Raw genomic sequence first — 18,855 nt, 5'->3', positions numbered from 1 at the left:
GAATAAGCAGAGAAAGTAGAGATCATCTTTCCTGTAAAAATTGTATGGCATTTCCCTAACTAAAAGGTTACAATAAGCCTAAGGAAACCAAAATATATTTACTACAAATGATTAAAAGGTGATAAGTGAACCTGTTCTGCAAAGTGCAGCAGACTTTCAAAAATACTGCCTAAAGTTAAAAGCCCACTTTTTTTTTGGCCAATCAAGAAGGAGCAGGGTGGCAGGGGTGGGATGAGGAGAGGGGTGGGAGTAGGGGTAGGTGCGGGGTGGGGGGTGTCTGTAAGTGTGTAAAATGGTTTTCAAGTACCTAAGAGAACACAAAAAAAAATGCTGCTCAGTACTTTGAGACACACTACCCCCTATGAATCTTCTGCTACACATCAGCCTCTTATTTGTGTTTGTCACCCATGGGAAAACCAAGGGTTGTAGAAACACTAAATAGAGTGGTGTAAGTGTTAGGGTTTGTTTTAAAATGGGGTGGCAGAATACATATGTTATGCCATTTTAATGAATAGAGAACACAGGAGTGCTCTAAATTTAAGCAACCATTCTAATTTAACAACAATAGAATTGAACATAGCTTTAAAAGCATGAACTATTCGTCAGCACTTCCAAATATCAAATATCAAACATGACAGTATGAATGTCAATATTTAAATATACTAATTTTTTAAATCATGCAATACCCTTGTCGGATAATTCTGGACCTCTGCCTCGACTTCTGCCAGTTCTATCACTTCTGCTCTCATTTCTGGAGTCACTTCTGGAGTCATTCCTTGTTTCTGCACGAGAGCTCTCCTCTCTGCCATGGGATCTTCCATAGCTGCGTGAGTCCTCCTGATACTGGTCATCCTTTTTATGGGCATCGCGACTCTCCCTGTCTCTGTAGTCATGGGAATCTCGTGTGGAGCGCGAGTCTCTCTGATCGCGACTGTCTTTGGTATCTCTGCTATAATCCCTCGTATCTCTGGAGTCTCGAGTGTCTCTGGATTCCCTTGTCTCCCTCCGATCTCTGTTGTCTCTTGTCTCCCTTCGATCTCTTCCATCACGAGACTCTCTGTCATCTCGATGATCCCTGGAAGTACTCTGCTCCTGATCATAATCACGATCATCTCTTGCTTCTCTTTCTTTTTCTCTTTTCCCTCTAGTTTCTGTAAAACATTTAAAACAATGTTATATACCTAGCTTACTCAGAGCAAGCAAAAATTTAGCACAAAAATAACACTTAAACAATACAGTCAAAATATGCTTCTGACATACATACAGAAAACAGGGTATCTATCTATATATTCAGTAAGTTTTAAAGATCTTTTTGTGAATTTGAATCTCTACTTTACAAATATTTGTGTGTTCAAAAGACAATACGCATAATAAAAATCAGTTTCAAACACATTAGAAAGCAAGTACACTTCAGTAATTTTAAAGTAGGATCATTTATCCTCCAATCATAGACTCCTTTTATCTCTCCACACACACATATTTTCAGGAAATTTGTGCTATATTTAGACCACTGCTTCTAAGACCTCAATGACACGCTAAAGTCCTTTGCCCATCACAAACTAAAAGTCCTTTTTTTTTTTTTTTTAATTACGTATTTATAATGTTACTGCTACAGGAAGGTAAGTTTACAGCCACTCTAAAAAAAGTTGACATATGTACTCATTGTAATCTGTCTCTTGAGAGAAATAGCATGTTTGCCCATCACAAACTGCTCAACCAGTCTTACAGACTTCCAGAGGGAATGACTGTTTCTTTGCACACTGCACACAGTTCACAATGTCAGTTAAAAAGACGACAGAGCAATCGGTGAGGACTGGATTAGCATGTGGGCACCTCACAGAAAAGAGCAATAGTTACTTACCAGTATCCTGCCGTCACACAGCTGACCCACTACTATATGCCTGATACCAAGAGAAGACCACTTACCTACTACCACCACCACTGCATTACATGAGAAACACCTAGACAGATGCCTACATGATCGTTACAATCAGCTGATCCTACATAAGCAGTCCTATCGGGAATACTCCATTGCACAGTACCTGAAAAGAGCACTACCAACACAGGAATGATAATGCAGACAGTATTTTTTTCACCCCCTAGCCATTGGAACAGGTTCAGACAATGGAACAATTTGAAAATCAAGATTCAAAATGCAATTTGCAAACAAATAAAAACTATTTTGAAGTGCTATTTTTTTATTCATACCATCCCGCCTTTCGTGGCGCCTATCATGAGACTGGGAAGTCCGATCACGATCATGTCTCCCCTTTTCTCTTCCAGGAGATCTGTGTCTCGAAGGGCTTCGCTTCCTCTGAGGAGGAGAGGAAGAGTGCGGGTGATAGGGAGAAGACGATCGCCTCGCAGGTGGGGAAGCTGTCCTTTGATAGGATGGAGAAGGAGTTCTTTTGCGGTGCGGGGAAGGAGAATGTCTTTGAACAGAGGAGCCTGACTGTGACGAAGAGGAGTGATGTCTGGAGGATATGGGAGAATGATGCTGACCTGATGGAGAAGCAGACCTGCAAGGAAGAGTTAGAACAGGCACACACGTAATAACTTGATTTGAAAGGTTCTTACCATACCCCACAAAAAAGTGATTAATATAATTTGTGCGTTCTCTGCCCTCTGCTGAAAATAAGTGCTGTTTCTATAAAACATCAAACTAGTCTTCCCTCAAGGGTACCAAGGATATCCTTTCAAAGTATGCTTAGTTTTAAATGGTTATAGTTTATTTAATATCCAAGAACAAGTTGCCCAATCAAAATTATATTACACAGCTACCAGAGCTACCAGCTTCCTAAAGGAAGGGAGGAAGGAGTTAGAAAAAAATCATTATCTTCTCCCCACCCCCAAACCAAGAACAATTGTTTTCTTCAATACAAAATGCTATTTGGAGTTCATGGTAAAATTAGGCAGATAACTTTTACACAGTGTTACCTAAGAAGAATTTTTCTTCTTTTGTTACCAACAGCACCCGATGTTTTGGAAAGGAACAGTGTCTCCTTCTTGTGCACTTTTAACTTCCTTCTTTTATTATAAGCACTGATCTTTAAACAATTTAGGCCTGGATCCTGAAAATCCATATGCATATCTACTTAAAATTTTAGCAAACATTAATATTTACACAAACTGGGAAAACTCGTATCTAATAGAAGAAGAAAAAGTATATAAAGTGTCTCTCATCTTTGAAATCCCATCACTACAGATCATTTACACAACAGTAAGCAAATTTCCTCACAATGCATTATCCCATGCACAGTCTAATGTGGACAAACACACACTTAAAGTCTTTGAGCTCAGCAGTGCTTTTTCCCTTTATCACCATCAAAGCAACTTGCAAGTATCAAGTGAATGAAATATACACTGTCCCTAACTCCCAACTCCCTTCAACTTCACAAAATTCCAGAGACTCCAAAAAGAAGAGCAGGAGTCAGAAAAACCACACATGGGTAATACATTTGCAAAAATCCCACTTAATTTTAAATAATTCAGTTCCTGCTTTTGAATGTCCCTAAACAGTGTTGGTGACACATCCAGATCATCCAGATAAAGCTCTCAGCTTCAAGTGACTCAAAAATGAGAGACTACTTTACCAAAGGCAGTAGTACTTCCCTGCAATCTTCTGCAATAGCCCATCAGTTGGTAAAGATACACATGTAACACAGCTTTTGCTGAATATCTTGCAAATGTCACAAGAAATTCTTCTTAGTGAAATAGCTGACATCAGTTGGGGTCTGAAGAGAATGAGCTCTTCAGTAGTTCAGGTTAGCAGGCTTACAGCCTGTCATGACACTATCCAAAAGCCAAATGGACAGTCGTAGAACCAATGTCACTTAGCAGTGGATCTCCAGGCTAAGGCTTCTGGAAGACCCAGACTCTGCAGGTAAAAAGATTCTCCTCACGTCAAGAACACAGAGCAATGATTCACCTTCCAAGGAGCAAAGATCTGGGAATGGAATGCAAAGTGACACCACTGGCAACCTGAGGTAGGAACTCAAGCCTGCAAGGAAGTCCTTTTGGGTAAAAGACAACATGGTGGAAATCTATTCATATCAGGATTTAATCTTTCCTTCTAGTCTATGTCAGTGAGTCAAGAAAACTGCCTTCAGAGCGCCACGGAGCCGATTACCATGACAAATCTCACAAAGATGGTGGTTTTACAGACAGATTCCATTACAGAACCAGATATATTCACTAAAGGAAGCATCTTGACTTGATTGTTGAGGCACTTCACACTTGTCAATTGAGAGAAGTCAAACAAAATTTTTGCAGGACAGGCTGAAACAATGCTTGAATTAAGCCACTTCATCGCTAGCAGAAAATATACCCAGAAAAGTGGCAGAAAGGAGGCGAGACAGAAAAATAAATAAAACCAGCCTTTGAAACATGCTTAAGTAGGACATTCTGAAGAACAGGATACATCTGTTTTTTTCAATTTAATTCATACTATGTCTGTAAGCTTGTACACTCAAGATACAGCCAGGTCTGAAGACTATCCGACCGAGATGTGTTTATGACGGTCAGTGCCAGACAATACTTGGACACCTCAACAATAGACTAAGATTCTGTTGAAGACCTAAAAGTGCATGGGATCCAGCTGATGCGCTCCTGATGCCTGTACTTCTACACAGTCTGACCTCCAGGATGCTTATGTGTAGCTTCTTTTGTACGGGAAATTAAAAAGCCTCAAGGTCCCCTTGTGCATGCTACTAGTAAACATTCCTCGTGGATGGCAGGAAAGAGCCAACTCAGTTTCTCTGTGCCCATGGATTTATACTCATGCTGGCCACAGCCCTCCATCCTAAGAGGGAAGGTTTGACCAATGAGGAAACAAGTGGCCTGCATGCCTCTAAGATGACAATTTGTACATATTGTCACATACAAATGAAACAGATGGGCTGCAACAAGTAGTAAACTTTCCAAAGCACTCAAAGTAAAATTCAGTCAGGGTCAGAAATGACTGACAATCTAATACATTTTCATGACTTACCCATCTTTAAACTAAGACTTACCTTTACTTTTTGCCATTAAATCATTATTATGAAACACAGGGTCACCAAACTTGGCTAGCATGGAAGGCTATCAAAGTTTGGAGAAACACAAAGCATTTCAAATATTCTTCCTTGCTTCTAGCAGAAGGACCATTTACCTTCCCTGCTTAATGTTGCCTTGCACAACACCCAATATGTTTGCATAGAACCCCCAATCATGACTAGCAAAATACTGGAGCAGGTTAGAATAAATGGGGAAAAGGATACTACAAAGGTATTTTTCAGTCTCCTTACTACTGCCAGGTATAGGGGGAACAGGCTGCATGACTCCCTTCCTTATAAACAATCCAATGTGGAGAAAGTGTCCATCAGCGACATCTAGCTTAATACAATATAATGTTGTTCCAGCTGAACTGAGTCACTACAGCAGCAAAAGAGCTTCCTTACAACTTTTAGGACTGCTGAATGGATAGGGTTTATTTTGCTTGTTTTATCAGTATGCAGATATATATGACATCTGATGTCTTCCTCCCATCCTTCAACAGAAATGCAGAAAATAAGTATGCCTCCTTCTCCACTGGACAAACACGGGACTGCGGTAGTATTTAGCACTGCCATTCCAAACCTAAGCTTACAGACTCCTTCAAACCAAAATAAGAAGCCTCTTCCTTTCTTTTTAATAGGTAGTAAAAGATTTTTTTCTAAGGCCCCTAGAACTAGCAGAATGATAGCTTCCTTGAAGCTTCCTGAAAGAAGGGTCTCTGAAATTGTCTCCATATTGTAGTTTAGCCAGTTGTGCTTGCTTTTCAAGAACGATGTGTAGAGCCAGAATCTGTGTATCATCTTACCCATTTTAGAACAGAGAAACTCTGCTCCTTCCCCATCGCCAAGACAGAAGAGTTCTCACTTTTTCTACTTTTTAAGAAGGAGGAAGGTGAGGAAGGAAAAAAAAAATCCCAAAGGATCACAGACTGACTATGTCTCTCACCAGACTTCAAGTTCCACCTGAAGCCAAAACATTTGAGAGGAACTGATAAATGTAAGCCTGCACCATGACTTGTGTTCTTGATATGACAGGTACTCTCAATGTAACAACTTGGCCAGAAAAAAAAAGTCCCAGAGCTCAAGTGTTTGAGGCACACACATACCCAGAACAGACATAGATGAACAAGTAGTCAAACCAACAGAGGAAGTTTCTAAAGTAGAACTATTAATGGAAATAAAATCCATGCAATTGACCTCTCACCTGCGAGAGGGTGAGAAGTTATGTTTGTGAGTGGTTGACTTGGCTGGAGCTCGGGAGGTCTGTCTTCGCCTTGCAGCAGGTGGTGAATACTCCCTGGAAGGGGAAGAATTACTGCCAGAATGATCTGCAGGACTAGGAGAACGCTTCTGTCTATGGGAGCTTTCAGAGGGATCCCTGGGAAGCATAAACAGAAGCTTGTTTAACAGGTGCAATATGGCATTAGTACATTCCTAAGAAATTACAAACAACTCCAAGGCAGAATCTGTGCTTACAAGCTCAAGAACTGTCTTATAAAATAATTTCTTCCATCTACAATTTATATATGAAATTATCTCAAGCTAGCAAAACTCAAGAATGCAAAATATGCACTAAATTCCTTGCTAATCACTGAACTGTAAAATACAGAACTAGAATATGGTAAAACTAAAAATATATTCTTGTAATTTTACCTAATATTTCATGTGGTGGTGAAACAGTTTTCCTATCAAAGAAGAATTATCTCGCTGCTCTATTTAAAAATTTCTGTAATGTCAGAACTTTATTTAAGAAGTCTCAAGCTCACAGACATTTTCAAACACTAATCACAGTTGCAAACAAATGAAAGAGACCTGTCAGAACCTTCAGCTATTTAACTTACTGTATGTCATAAAGATTTGACACTTAATTTTTATTATCTAGGAAAAAAAGAAAAAAACTCAACACTGAAATAAAAGGTTGTAGTCATCACAGCAATACTGATTACAGTACAGCGATTAGCCAAGTACTCTCTTCAGCCTTTCAGCACTACCTAGAATGTTCTTTTCTACTATTTACGATCTTACAGTAGTGGAGTGTGCAAGTATGAGGGAAATAACATATTGTAAAGTAAGAATGGTGTAATTTATTTAATCAAATAAAAATACACAATTCACTGGTCTTCCACTCCTTAGTCTTTGCTACGTCAGTTACAAAGCAAACACTTACAAACATGTACCCTATTTTTATAAACGGAATACAGGACTTAAAAATGCAAAAGTTGTATTTTCCAACTTAAATGGACACCTATGCTTCAGAAAATATAGGAAGAGTCATGTCAGTCCTCCATTTGAGATATGTATACACACAAAAGCGAAGTAATTCTGAAATCGCAGTAGTCTTTGACTACTTCAGAAATACTTTTAAGCTACTGAAGATTAGGGAGAGCTTAAACGTGCCACTGCCAATTCAGAAAGATATTAGTCCTCTAAGACTTCAGAAAAGCAGGCAAGAGCACAAGTGAACGACTTTGACAAAGATTTTCGGCAAATGAGTTGCTCCACTCATGAAGATCCAACTTCCTGAAAAGTAATGCATCTTTCTAAAGGGCATTTTACAAACTTATTAAGTTAGACAATTAAAACCTACCAATCTGTTATAGTCTATGAATCCATCTATATAACACACTTAATATTTAATGAACACTGAAAAGGTTGTTGGCAAAGCAGGTATAAATCCCTTATTATTTAGCGTTCTATAAAAGATAACTTCAAAAGCAAAGTTGCATTAATGTTAAAAGCTAATAATGGAGCATAACTTACCTTTGCTTCTCTTTTTTCTCCTTGTGCCTTTCAAAGTCACGCCCTCTCTCTTTCACTTCCCTTGCCTTTTCTTCTGAACGTTCTTTTCCTTTATGTTTTTCTTTATGTTTTTTCCCCAGGGGAGTTTCCTCTTGTACTGGAGGAGGAGGACTAGGTGTACGAGGACCTTTCTTTTTACTCTGGTTACTTTTAGAACTCCTAGAGATTAACAGGAGGGGAAAAAAATGAAGAACTGCCAACTGGCAATGCAATACCCCAGTCACATAAACAAAATGACTTGAACAGCTCATGTCTTTGATTTAATGTTAACTACCTGACACAGGATAAAGCATCCAAATATTTTTGAATATGCATCTCTCAATATGAAATAGTCTATATTTTTCCATATAAACTACCACTGACATAAATCCCATAAACTAGAATCGCTGTACACTGAATGTCAGTAGCATACTAGCCCATGCTGTACATTCTCGTAGCAAAACCAACATTGTTTTGTCCCTGTTTTAAAAGGGATTTTTGCTTAGCAAATACAGATGTGCCTGCTGACACCGCTGCAGTAATTTCTTTCCTATCTAAAGGCTGTAAACAGTGATTCAAAAGGTCCTGCAGCCAGCAAGAACTTAGAAATAGTTTTTGGAGATTGACTTTTTGTGGCAAGGTGTCCAGTTTGAAATTCCTGTGACTTTCATGTACCTTGTCCTTACTTTTTTCCCTCTCCCCCACATCCTCTACTTCTTTTCCCCTCCTGAATTTTGAGAAATTCCCTGCCTTGAAAGTCAAACATTATTTCCTGAACAGTAATATGCAATACCAACAGAACGTGCAGTTGGTCAAATTTTAAACATTTCACTTCAGTCTAGAGAAGCTACTTCACTGGCTGTAGAATATCAAATAAAACAGCTTCCCAGTTTTTAATGGTTTATATTTCCTTACCACCTCCCAGAGGCTCTGCACATTCAAAGAGGAAAGAACTGCTTGTAAACCATGAAATTAGTGATAACTACAAGCATAAAACAATTTTCTGCCAAAAATTATTCACAGTGCACAATTTAGAGACCTTCCTCTGAAGTTATATAATCAGAAGTCTTGCAAACAAGGAAAATGAAAAGCCTTATTAATTATGAAAACCCCAGTAATAAAAATCAGTGTGACTCTCTGTTCTCACTTCCTCACAAGATGCATCTACATACAAACCTCTGCTGATCCAGAAGCGGGGAAGATACAGTAGATGCTTTCTTCTCTTTCTTACTGGCTGAAGATGATGATTTGGGACTTGATCTTCGTTTTGGAGATTTGCTAGACTTTCGTGGTGATGGCGATGGTGATAATTTAGATCTAACCACCTCTGGAGAAATCTTGAGGAAAAGAATATACTGATAAGATACTAATGCACAAAAGCTTACTTGTATGCTGATATACGTGTCAAATATGCAAATTCAGTAAGAGTCTACATCCAATATCTTAACCAAATACACAGCTGCCTCAAATAAACTAACATCATTTTCAAAGCACACCATAAAAGGGAGATGACAGGAAGAGAAGATGATGACTCTGTAATACATTACAAAAACTGTAACTGAAGTTTAAAATCAGTATGTTCCCAGTTACCACTCAAGTTTATCTGAAAAAGAAAGACCTCCTTTCAGGCTTTTTTTTTATTATTTATTTAAAGCTTCCCCAAAACGTTAGGGTTTCTAACACTCACAGCTTTGCCTCTGTCACTCTACTTTACTTTGTTACTACAAGACATGTTGGAAAAGGAGTTTGGTAAACATTATGCCTTGTGTTTTCTTCTACATGTCTTCTCCATTAATGGTCTTATTAGTTTTATATCATTAAAATGCATTAAATCCTACTCATTTAATAGTTGACTTCATAAAGCAGAAAATTGGTTACAGTCCTGGATGACTGACCAGGTTACTCTCAAACAACATCCAATTCACACACTAAGCTATCATGTGCCAGTTATTTACTACTATGTAACACAACAGTGCATTTGTAGCCCAGGAAGCTCAAGTCGCCCAGGAATCAATTAGAAGCCTATGAAGTGGCTGATGACTTATTTTTTTAATTTCACAAGTAATACAAACCTCTTTTTTAATGACTATTTCTTCACGTTTCTCCATGTTTTCCTGTTCCAACTTCATGAGTTCTCTCTGAATCTTTTGGCGCTTCATTTCCAAAGACAGCTCATGATCATAATCATAATTAACATCTCCATTATCAGAGTCTTTATTTAAAAGAAAGTAACTAGATTAGTAAACAATCATATATGAAATAAATAATATTTAGCATACTGGATGCCAAGCATAAATATTTCCTTGACTTTTAAGCACTGCATGAATGGATCAATGAAGCTAAGTCATATCTCTTCTCCAATTGTGTGTGTAAACCTGAAATAACTCCGGTTAGTTCCATACAACCTGCAGTTAAATTCTTAAACTTCATTAAAAAAAGCACTTTAACTTCTTTCAAAGACTTGTATCAATTATTAAGCTGGGGTAGCAAGGGAAAGTCAACAAACCATTTATACTTAAATAACAAGAAAAAAATTAAACATAATTAAACCATTACTGTTTTGTTTTCACATCAGAAAAGGTGCCATTTCTCACACTTTTTCATTAAGTCACAGCTAGTTAATATCATACGCTTCAAGCCTTGCAATTGAAATCTTACTGAAAATTAAAGTAGTTCTACTCACTGTTTACATTTTTTTTTTTTATGGCTATTTTAAGTCTAATGCTCAAAAAGTACTTTAGGCAAATAACTGTCAGAGAAAAGATGACTTCATTAAAAAGTCATTAGCTTTCACACCCCCTCCTACGCACAGGAACTATATAAAAGCTTTTGCAATACTTAAACTCAGTCTACAAATTCCTTTCAAGTGCCCTGAACACATGGGAACGGCTTACAAAGAGGTGCAGCTCCCAACAGCATAGGTTCTCTCCCAGTCCCGCTGTGAATCTCTTGCAATATTGTAACTACTTCTGAAAACACTGATACTTACAAAACTATGTAAACACCACGGTTTGTTAGAACCCGTGGTAATTTCACTGTCAGGTGAATTTGGTCTCCAACAAAAGTGAAATGGAGGCTCAGGAGAGAGAGAAGAAAACAAAGACAGTCTTTTCCTCAATGGTCTGCATATTAAATGGACAAGTATTATCAACAAGGACAACAAAACCATCTTTTAACCACAAAAAAAAAAAAAAAAAAAGACTACAGAAGGTAATGCAAGGCTGTTACCACTCTTGCAGTGTTTTCAGAAGATAAATAGTTTACCAACTGCTGTCTCTAGCTTTTGTTATTCTAATGGAGCCTTTTTTAATGGGACAGTCCACACAATTACAGATTATGCAACAAAAACCTGCTGACTTTTGAATTCAAAGGAGTTATGCTCTCTCCTCAAACTAAGCAGTTTCAAAATGACTTCAGATATAACGTGGATTCAACTAGTGATCTAAATGTGAAAGGTTCAGCCATGGAGTAGACTATGGCCAAGTCTGAGGAGTCAAAAAGGAAAAAAAAAGCAAAAAAGCAAAAAAGCATGCATTTTTTAAGTAAGTTGGTTTTACCGTTGCAGCAGCCCAACTCAGATTGCTTCTTTGCTCTCCTCCAAAAATAAATATTAATGGCTTCCACATAAAAGTATTCTACTTAGAGACCAAATCTTTAAGCATTTTGCTTTACATACAGCCCAGTAATCTTCTAATTCTTTGAGCTGTAGGGGGACCATTAATTTAATTATACTTACCTTCTCTATTTGTTTCCCAGTCCCCATTTTCCTCTTCACTTTCTGGTGTTCTCTCCTTTGTAATTTTGATATCCTCCTTTTCTCTATGTCTTCCTCGTGAAGACTCTTTCTATAAAGGGAAAAATGCTGCATTAGAGTATACAACTTTATTTTAAAAGAAGCCTGAAGAAGTAGGTATATTTTACATGGTACTTTGGTGGTTTCTTTTTTATAGTACAAAAAGCATTTTCCCTTTTAGCCTGTTGAACAAATGTCTTCTAAAATAAGCAGAGACTCTACAGGCAACATGTTCTAATGCAATTTCATATAATCAGTATGCAAATAGCAGATGCGGAAAAGAGAAGAAAGAATTCATAAAAGAAGGTTTAAAAGCAGGGCAAGATTTAAGCATGTATCAGTGTACAAAGTTTAAAATAGGAACTGAAGGACAGATCAGGTTCTTAAGACGGCAGCAATTTAATGAACATTTAAAGGGTATAATTTTTACAGTTTGAGTAAGAGTTCTCAGCTGTAAATAAGAATATTAATATGCAAGGCAGATGAGCCTCAAAAGCTGAACCATTTAAGTTGCCAGAGGATAAAGAATGGGAGGGGATAATAAAATAAAAATAATTTAAAAAAGAAACCCTTGGCTGGCAGAAGGAAGGGAAAGAAAGTCTAAAGCAATACACTGGAATCAAGTTTTGTTGATAGCTTTAGAGTGGAACTTTCACAGGCCCCGAGTTACTAGACAAGTCTAACTATTGCAATAGCACCTATTTTGCATGTGGTAGATGGTCCTGTGGATACCTAAGGAAGCCAGACACTATTCTTACAGTAAAGAAGATAATTACAAAAGGCAATTGAACCTGTGCTGCTCTTCTCTCGCTGCATAAAACTGCATAGTTGCATCACTGCCACTGTTGAACTGACATTCTCTAAATAATCTACCTGGGCTCAAATGGAGTACAGGACAAAGTTTTTTCACTATTTGCAAAAAAAGAACATTCAAGCTTGTAAGTATCTCAGGTTAATTTATTAAGTAGGAAAACAGAAAGAGCAAATAATGAAAGTCTGTCCCATATCCCTTTGTTCTCACCTCCCATAGCGCCTTCTTTTGTCTTTTGGGGATTCTTCAGTGTTGGTATGTAGGAACCTTTGTTTTATGCCAAGAAAAGGAGATGCCTGAGAATTTCACTAGCTATTCCTTATCGAGACTTAGATCTTGACTTAAAATAAATTCTTAACATCACCGTAGAAACACAGTAAGGAAATAACATAACTTTGTGGATAGTCACTCCCAAGTGAGTAAAATTCAACTATTCCTTTTTATGCACTAACAACGTTAACATTTTATCTCTAGTTTCATGACGTAAATTATAACAAAACAAGCCCTGCATTTATTTTACCTAGTGAACTACAACAGATGCTTCAATGCACAGTTATCTTCAAACCTCTCATCTTGATGCATTCAGTATATTCTATTCAAAGCCCTAGAAGGTTTGGAAAAAAACAACTGGTTGCTACATAACATGAAGGAACCTCACGTTAAAGAACTAATTTGTGTCACATTTAATTTAAAGCAGCTTGTAGAATAAGGAAAGAAAACTTATTTTTTCTCCATTTAATGAAAGGATCTCTAAAATGATGCACAAGATCCTTGCCCATCAAGTCGGGTTGGCTGTTGGCACCAACTGCAGACAAGTCTGCATCAACCATGTCATCATCACAACATGCACTAAAGGCATTTCAGTCTAAGAGCAAGAATTGTACTAAGCTCCAAAGGAAGTACTTGAAAATTACTCTGATAAGATTTGAAAATCTGTAACTTTATCAATAAGCTTCTCCTGCAACCATTCTTTTTTTCCTTAGAGTATCTTAATTTTTCTAGACTGCCCTCCTTGAATGTTATATGCATTCTATTAAACTGTGTATTTCTGCTATATACTACAACTAATTCCTACAATATAAACAATACACCATTTCCTGAATACAGATACTAGTTTCTATTAATTAAATACTATGTCACTAGCAAACTGAACTACGCATGTTAAGACACCCTCTATATACTGATTTCAGAAAACTTCTCAAAGCCAATTCCCCAAATAACTTGTCAGTAGAGAACATGCAGATAAGTCAGAATGCTTCAAAACCAATTTAATAACGCACAGTGCTTTACCAATTTAATACTACACAACTTGTATGTATCTCACCTACATCTCCAAACTTACAACCAAACACAAGCATCTTGAAACAGCCTGTATTTTCTCCTTTCAGTGGAGAGATTCAGTAGTGGAACAAACACACTTCTACAGAAGAACTGAGAATAAAAACATCTACGAAAGGAATTTTATTGAATTACTGAAGACAGGGGAAGGGAATATATAACTTTTATGCAAGCATGATATTTTACAAGTCAGGACAACTTGATCCGAGCCTGTTCATAAACTAAATGAGTTCAGTTTAGTTATCATAAAAAAAGACTCTGGTAACATTGCATCTTGAAAAACAAAGTTCATTTTAGAAACTGAGTATATTTTCCTGGGGCACATAAATCAAGGATTTAAGTTACAATGGTTTAGAACACATATTTGAATTTCCTCATTAAAAAGTTTCCAGCATGTTCCTTTTATTGTACTTGTTCCACTTACAATGCATTTAATTCCCTCATACTATGGGGAGTAAATATTTCCATCATAGCTTCATAAATCTTCTTGTACTTTATACAGGATTTTTTCATCTCTCCAAAAAGCCAAGAATAAGTCAAGTGCCTCCTAAAGGCCAACAGCGTATCTTTCAATGGTACTTGATGTGGTATCCACATCAGCCACACTTGTAAACTATTTCTCTACCAACTCTGAAAAAATGCCATTTACTAGACAAGAAACAATAAACTTTCATAAAAATATAATTATTTAGTAAAAAAAAAAAAAAAAAAAAGATTGTCCTAAGAGTAAACAACAACTTAGCAGACTTTCTCTATGCTGCTTTCAGGTATAAGCTCACAATTAAAGTATTTGCATGTGCTGGATAGATTATTACAGTTTAATGTTGACGTTCAGAATAAATGCTACTTATGAAAGGAAAAAAAAATACAACATTATGGCTGAATTCTGTCAGATTTTATTTAATTTAAGGTCTACTTAAGTTGAAGTTCCACAGCCCATAAGATATGATCAGCACTCTAGAGCACACCACTTGATGATTACTTGAATCCATTTCCCATGACAGCCAGAAGAATTTGGCCAAGCACAAAAAGATTCATCCAGTCTGCAAAACATGCTTCTAGCCAAGAAGTGTTATTTTTCCAACATTAATGGAGAGAATATTTATAAGACTCTTACAATCTACAATTCTTACAAGGTAGAAGCTACAGTTTCAGTCTTATCAGCACATGTACATGCAGAAGGAATATAAACTAAATCAAAGTGCAGATTTCTGTATATCTACAAGAGACTATCATGTATTACAGCTAGAACCTTTTGGGCAAGCACAGTACTATTTTGCTCTCTATATAATAATTTTATAGTGTAAATTACTACCACACTACACAAACATACAAGAAAACAAATCTGAAGTTTCCCTGAAATGAACAAGTATTTTTTCCCTTTCAGACATGGAAGACAATGATGACTTCCATTTCCAGTGGGAATATTCAAAAGCCACGGTGTCAAAAAGCACAGATATGAAACAAGAGATACACATTCCTTACAAAAACCTTCCCTAAATGTACAGTAAGTTCTTCCCACTTTTTCTACCAAAGCAAAAACACCTCCCAGATAATACTTCAAATACTCCAATGTAACTGTCTTCTCATAATACAGAGAAAAAAAATCAACATAAAAATTTCCAACTAAATACAATAACAGCAGGAACCTTCTCTAATTATCTGTATAATAATTTAATAACTGATACACTAACATGCAGTGCTGAAAATTCCCAAGTCTGAGAAACACAGAAACAACCGAGTTCAATGTAGTTGTCCACGTAACGCAGCATATTGTCTCTGAAAATAATAGTACAAGACATGAAGAAATAATAAGGAATATATTCTATAAGCTGTCCATATAGGAAGTTTCTTCCTAAATACAGAGATTGTACTAGTTAACTAATGTCTCCAAAGAAGAAATCTCTTCTAAAAAATTTTATACTAGTTATACTGTCTCAACTTTTTGTGGAACCTATTCAGGTTTCCAACTGTATTTTCTGGCAATCAGGTAGAACTGTCATATATAATGTAAATAGCATTTCCACTTGTCATTTTCAGATTTGCCACTCTTTCTACTGGGATAAAGTATGAATATGACGCATCTCATTTACATTCTCTCAACCACACCTTATATGCATTCACCACATGTCCTTTCTTTTCTCCAGTCACTTTCTCACCTCCTTGTCCACTTCAGAAAGACCTTTGACTGTATTTTCTTGCATACAGGTCATCACAACCAAACAGCATTTCAAATAATACTGGACCATGAACTTCTACAGTATAATATTGATAATTTTATGTTCCATTTTTATATACCTGAGTATTGGCTTCTGCAACTGTGACTGCACTTTGAACAGATGGTTTCATTGAGCTGTCCACAATAACATATTTTTCTACTGAATGGTTTCAGTTACTTTCAAAATATTTATTCATTATTTTTTGTTTCAAACGGTTTCTTCACTGTGCATTACCTTGCACATGCTGACACCAAAATTCATCTGCCATTGTACTGCCAAAAACTTTCCCCCAATCCCTATGGCACTCCTCAGACTTTAGTAATCTCATTTATTGTTTTTGTATCTTCTGCAAAGTTGGAGATTTGGGATGTCCAGCATTTTTTTCATGTTCTTAAAAAGTTGTATCTCTCTAGATGAAGCACCGTATCATCCTCTCTAACTTCATCATTTGAAATTAATTTAAAGTCTTCCCCTTAGCTGGCTTCTAAACTTGACAATATTACACCTGCTATTCTTTGATTATCTATATGCCCCAAAAGAAGCTATTTAAGGTTTAATCTGGATCAGACAGTTCTCTCTTAGCCACTACTCTCTGTTAAAAGTTTCAGGCTAGTAGACTGGTGAACCACAAATTTTGTCTGCAGGAACAGTGCTGCTCTTTTGTGTTTGTTTGGGTTTTTTTTTCTTGTTTTTTTTTTTTAAAAAAGACAATTATGAAACTTTTTATGGAACAAGTCACCTTTTGTTATTTCAAAACAAAGTTAAGATTTCTTATCCAGCTCCTGTGCTATCCCAAAAGCTTTAGTAAAAGATGGAAACGTCAGTTATTAGATCTCCACCATAACAGTAGCTCTAACAAAGGAGCAAGATGTTTGTTAGCAGTTCAGTCAGTTTAGTTTTTAGACATATTTTCAGAAACTTCTGTTCTTTTAGATATCCTGGTTCTTTGCAATGCAACTCTTGACGACTGTCCCATCTTCATCACATTTTGAGAGTTGCCTCCATGCAACTAATACAAAAGCTCAGTGGTTTCCTCAGTTTCTTGTTTTATGAGATTGAAGCAGAGAAATTTTTTTCTCTGCAGTGTGCTTATCCTGTAAATAATTCCTTGGTACTTCTAACAGAGCCACTAATTCTCTGATCCCTTTTGATTCCTGCTTCCACTTCACTTTTACTTGGAGTTTAGTTGTTGTATTTTATTATTATATTAATAGAACGCCATAAAAAGTAGGGTTAACTAATCAAAAGTAAGAATTACATCAATATTAGAGTTGTATCAGGAGAGCAGTTACAGTAAATTTTTAATAAAGGTTGGAAAAAACACTTTTCCCCACCAACCATGTACTCAATAACTGAACAGTTTATTCAAACTATTAGAAAATAAACACACATAAGTAAAAGAGTAAAAAGATTGAAAGTTTATACAAATTAACAGCAACTGAAAACATGATTGGAAGGTAAGCCATTCTGTTAATTTAATGACAGCAGCTGCTGTTGATTTCTTTACACCTGATATAAAAATTCATTTTACACAGCAAGTAGGAACAGACCAAGAGAAAAAAAAAAAAGAACTCTGTTAATACCTGCAGAAGCAAAATTGATTTTTCATAAAATAAAAACTTTTAATCATTATTCATATGAAGATGGTGTCAAAAAACATGACGCAGGAATACACTGGTGCTATTGTTACACAGGTGCAGGGTCACACTACCAACTCTGCCCCTATTTGTTTATAACATCAGTGCAGGAACAGATTACACAATTTCAAAATCAGTAACTTCTGATATTTGATGGGTATAGGGTTGCAGAAAAATGCTTAGAAAAATGAGAACGGTAATGAATTAAATTTTTTGTAAAATCCTAAATGGAGCAGTTGGGATGGCTGATGAACATGTGAGGAGGAAGACAAAATGAACCAGCACAACAGTAACTGCATGGTCTCATCAAAAGCAAATTTAGGACGAACAACTGGAGTCAGGATGCATATGAATAATGGATATGCACAAGTGTCGGGGGAAAAAAGCAGATGATTGGAACAATGGTTAATACACTTCCTTGGCAATAATCAAAGAGTCTGCACTATTATTAAACATCCGCTTATCAGTATTCTTAACATAGTTTAGTCTGTGGAATTTATAATATCATTGGGAACCAAAAGATCAGAAAGTGCTATAGAATTGCAAAATAATACAACTGTTAAGACATAATAAAATACGCCACATGCTATGTACAAAATGATCAAGTCATTAAAACATTTTAAATGTTACAAGTCACCACAATCAGGTTTCTAGGACACACTGCCCAATTGCTACTGAGGCATTCTGGAGTTCTGCAAACTCCACTCTTACCCTAACAGGAGAGGACGATTCCTCTGTACTTCGTTTCTGTGGCTCTGCCTCAACGTCTTGACGTTTGTTCTTCATTCTCTCACGAAGATCTCCAGTGGGTCTTTCTGGTGACCTGTATAATAGAGAAATATAATATAACCAGTTCTATGGGACTATTCTTAAAGGAATAAAATCTGTCTTTAGTTATTTATTTTATTAGTATATACAGAAAGATCTAAACCTCCCACCCAGAAGTGAAGTGGATAAATTAAAAAATATGCATTTCTAATGGGCTTAAACATTCTACAAAAACCTCTTTCAGAACATCAAGGAAAAACTGACTCTAAGAAGAAAAATTACTTGTATGTATATACGGCATGACTCGGTTACTACTCTAAATCAGCTTCAGGCAATCCTACTCAGAACAAATCTTTTTCTGACCATCATGCAAATGTGTTTCACAATCACTCCTACCAAGACTTTCAAGATATCTTTAGCCTTCTCCATATTCTAAGCTGCATCAATTTTAATATATATATTATATATATTTTTATAT

General features: G+C 36.5%; 1 protein-coding gene across 1 annotated transcript in view; it reads right to left on the bottom strand.

The window, feature by feature from the left end:
* ZC3H13 (zinc finger CCCH-type containing 13) overlaps window positions 1-18,464 on the bottom strand; it is a gene marked incomplete at its 5' end in the record, with an annotated part of 26,639 nt that extends 8,175 nt beyond the window's left edge. The window contains 8 exons of the mRNA XM_010168717.1: window positions 687-1,151; window positions 2,209-2,519; window positions 6,238-6,411; window positions 7,794-7,991; window positions 8,988-9,148; window positions 9,884-10,023; window positions 11,548-11,656; window positions 18,321-18,464. Of these exons, the coding sequence (XP_010167019.1) occupies window positions 687-1,151; window positions 2,209-2,519; window positions 6,238-6,411; window positions 7,794-7,991; window positions 8,988-9,148; window positions 9,884-10,023; window positions 11,548-11,656; window positions 18,321-18,464 (1,702 nt within the window). The remainder of the gene's footprint in view (window positions 1-686; window positions 1,152-2,208; window positions 2,520-6,237; window positions 6,412-7,793; window positions 7,992-8,987; window positions 9,149-9,883; window positions 10,024-11,547; window positions 11,657-18,320) is intronic.
* Between the last annotated feature and the right edge of the window lie 391 nt (window positions 18,465-18,855).

Source organism: Antrostomus carolinensis, unplaced genomic scaffold, assembly GCF_000700745.2.
Source record: "Antrostomus carolinensis isolate BGI_N321 unplaced genomic scaffold, ASM70074v2 scaffold40755, whole genome shotgun sequence".
Classification (NCBI taxonomy): Eukaryota; Metazoa; Chordata; class Aves; order Caprimulgiformes; family Caprimulgidae; genus Antrostomus; species Antrostomus carolinensis.
The sequence above is the reverse complement of the archived record's forward strand: the minus strand, read 5'-3'. Positions and strand labels throughout refer to the sequence as shown.